The following is a 621-nucleotide window of genomic DNA, read 5'->3' on the forward strand; positions in this document are numbered from 1 at the left end:
TTTTTTTTTTTTTTTTTTTTTTGGGTCATTTAAAATTTCCCTATTTATATTCTTTGGGAAATGTATACATAAACCTAAAAACGGGAGAAAAAGAAAAAGAAAAAGAAAGAGAAAGAGAAAAAAATTAAAAAAGTAAGAACAACTTATTATATAGATATGATAAATAATGAATAATTTATTAAAACATTTAATAATTAAGAAAAGGTTAAATGTAAATTATTGGGGTGTAATAAATAAATGTAGTTATTCATCGAAAGGTACGGAATATGATATATTTGAAAATGAAAAAGGTTTAGAGAAATTTCACGAATTTAAAGTAAATAAAATAATATATCAAAAAGATTATAAGAATTATATAAAATTATATAAATTATGTAATCCAGAATATAGTAAACTAACTATAGAAAAAGGTAACTTATTTAATTTCTCTATTGAATGGATATTTAAGAGTAATAATATTGTAGTGCGTGTAGAAAATGGCGAGTGTAAAAAAATAAAAACGTTTACGTATACATTGTCCTTATTACAAGAAAAGTTGAATGCATATAATATCATATCAAAAGAAAGATATAAAGAAAAGGAGGAAAAAAAAAAAAAAAAAAAAAAAAAAAAAAAAAAAAA

General features: G+C 19.6%; 1 protein-coding gene across 1 annotated transcript in view; it reads left to right on the top strand.

The window, feature by feature from the left end:
• Positions 1–166: 166 nt before the first annotated feature.
• The window catches only part of PRSY57_1332900 (hypothetical protein), a gene marked incomplete at both ends in the record, with an annotated part of 4,205 nt that continues 3,750 nt past the window's right edge, over positions 167–621 (top strand). Inside the window, one exon of the mRNA XM_020115187.1 lies at positions 167–621. This exon is cut by the window's right edge and continues 2,087 nt beyond it. Coding sequence (XP_019970110.1) covers positions 167–621 — 455 coding nt within the window.

This window comes from Plasmodium reichenowi, chromosome 13, assembly GCF_001601855.1.
Source record: "Plasmodium reichenowi strain SY57 chromosome 13, whole genome shotgun sequence".
Lineage (NCBI taxonomy): Eukaryota > Apicomplexa > Aconoidasida > Haemosporida > Plasmodiidae > Plasmodium > Plasmodium reichenowi.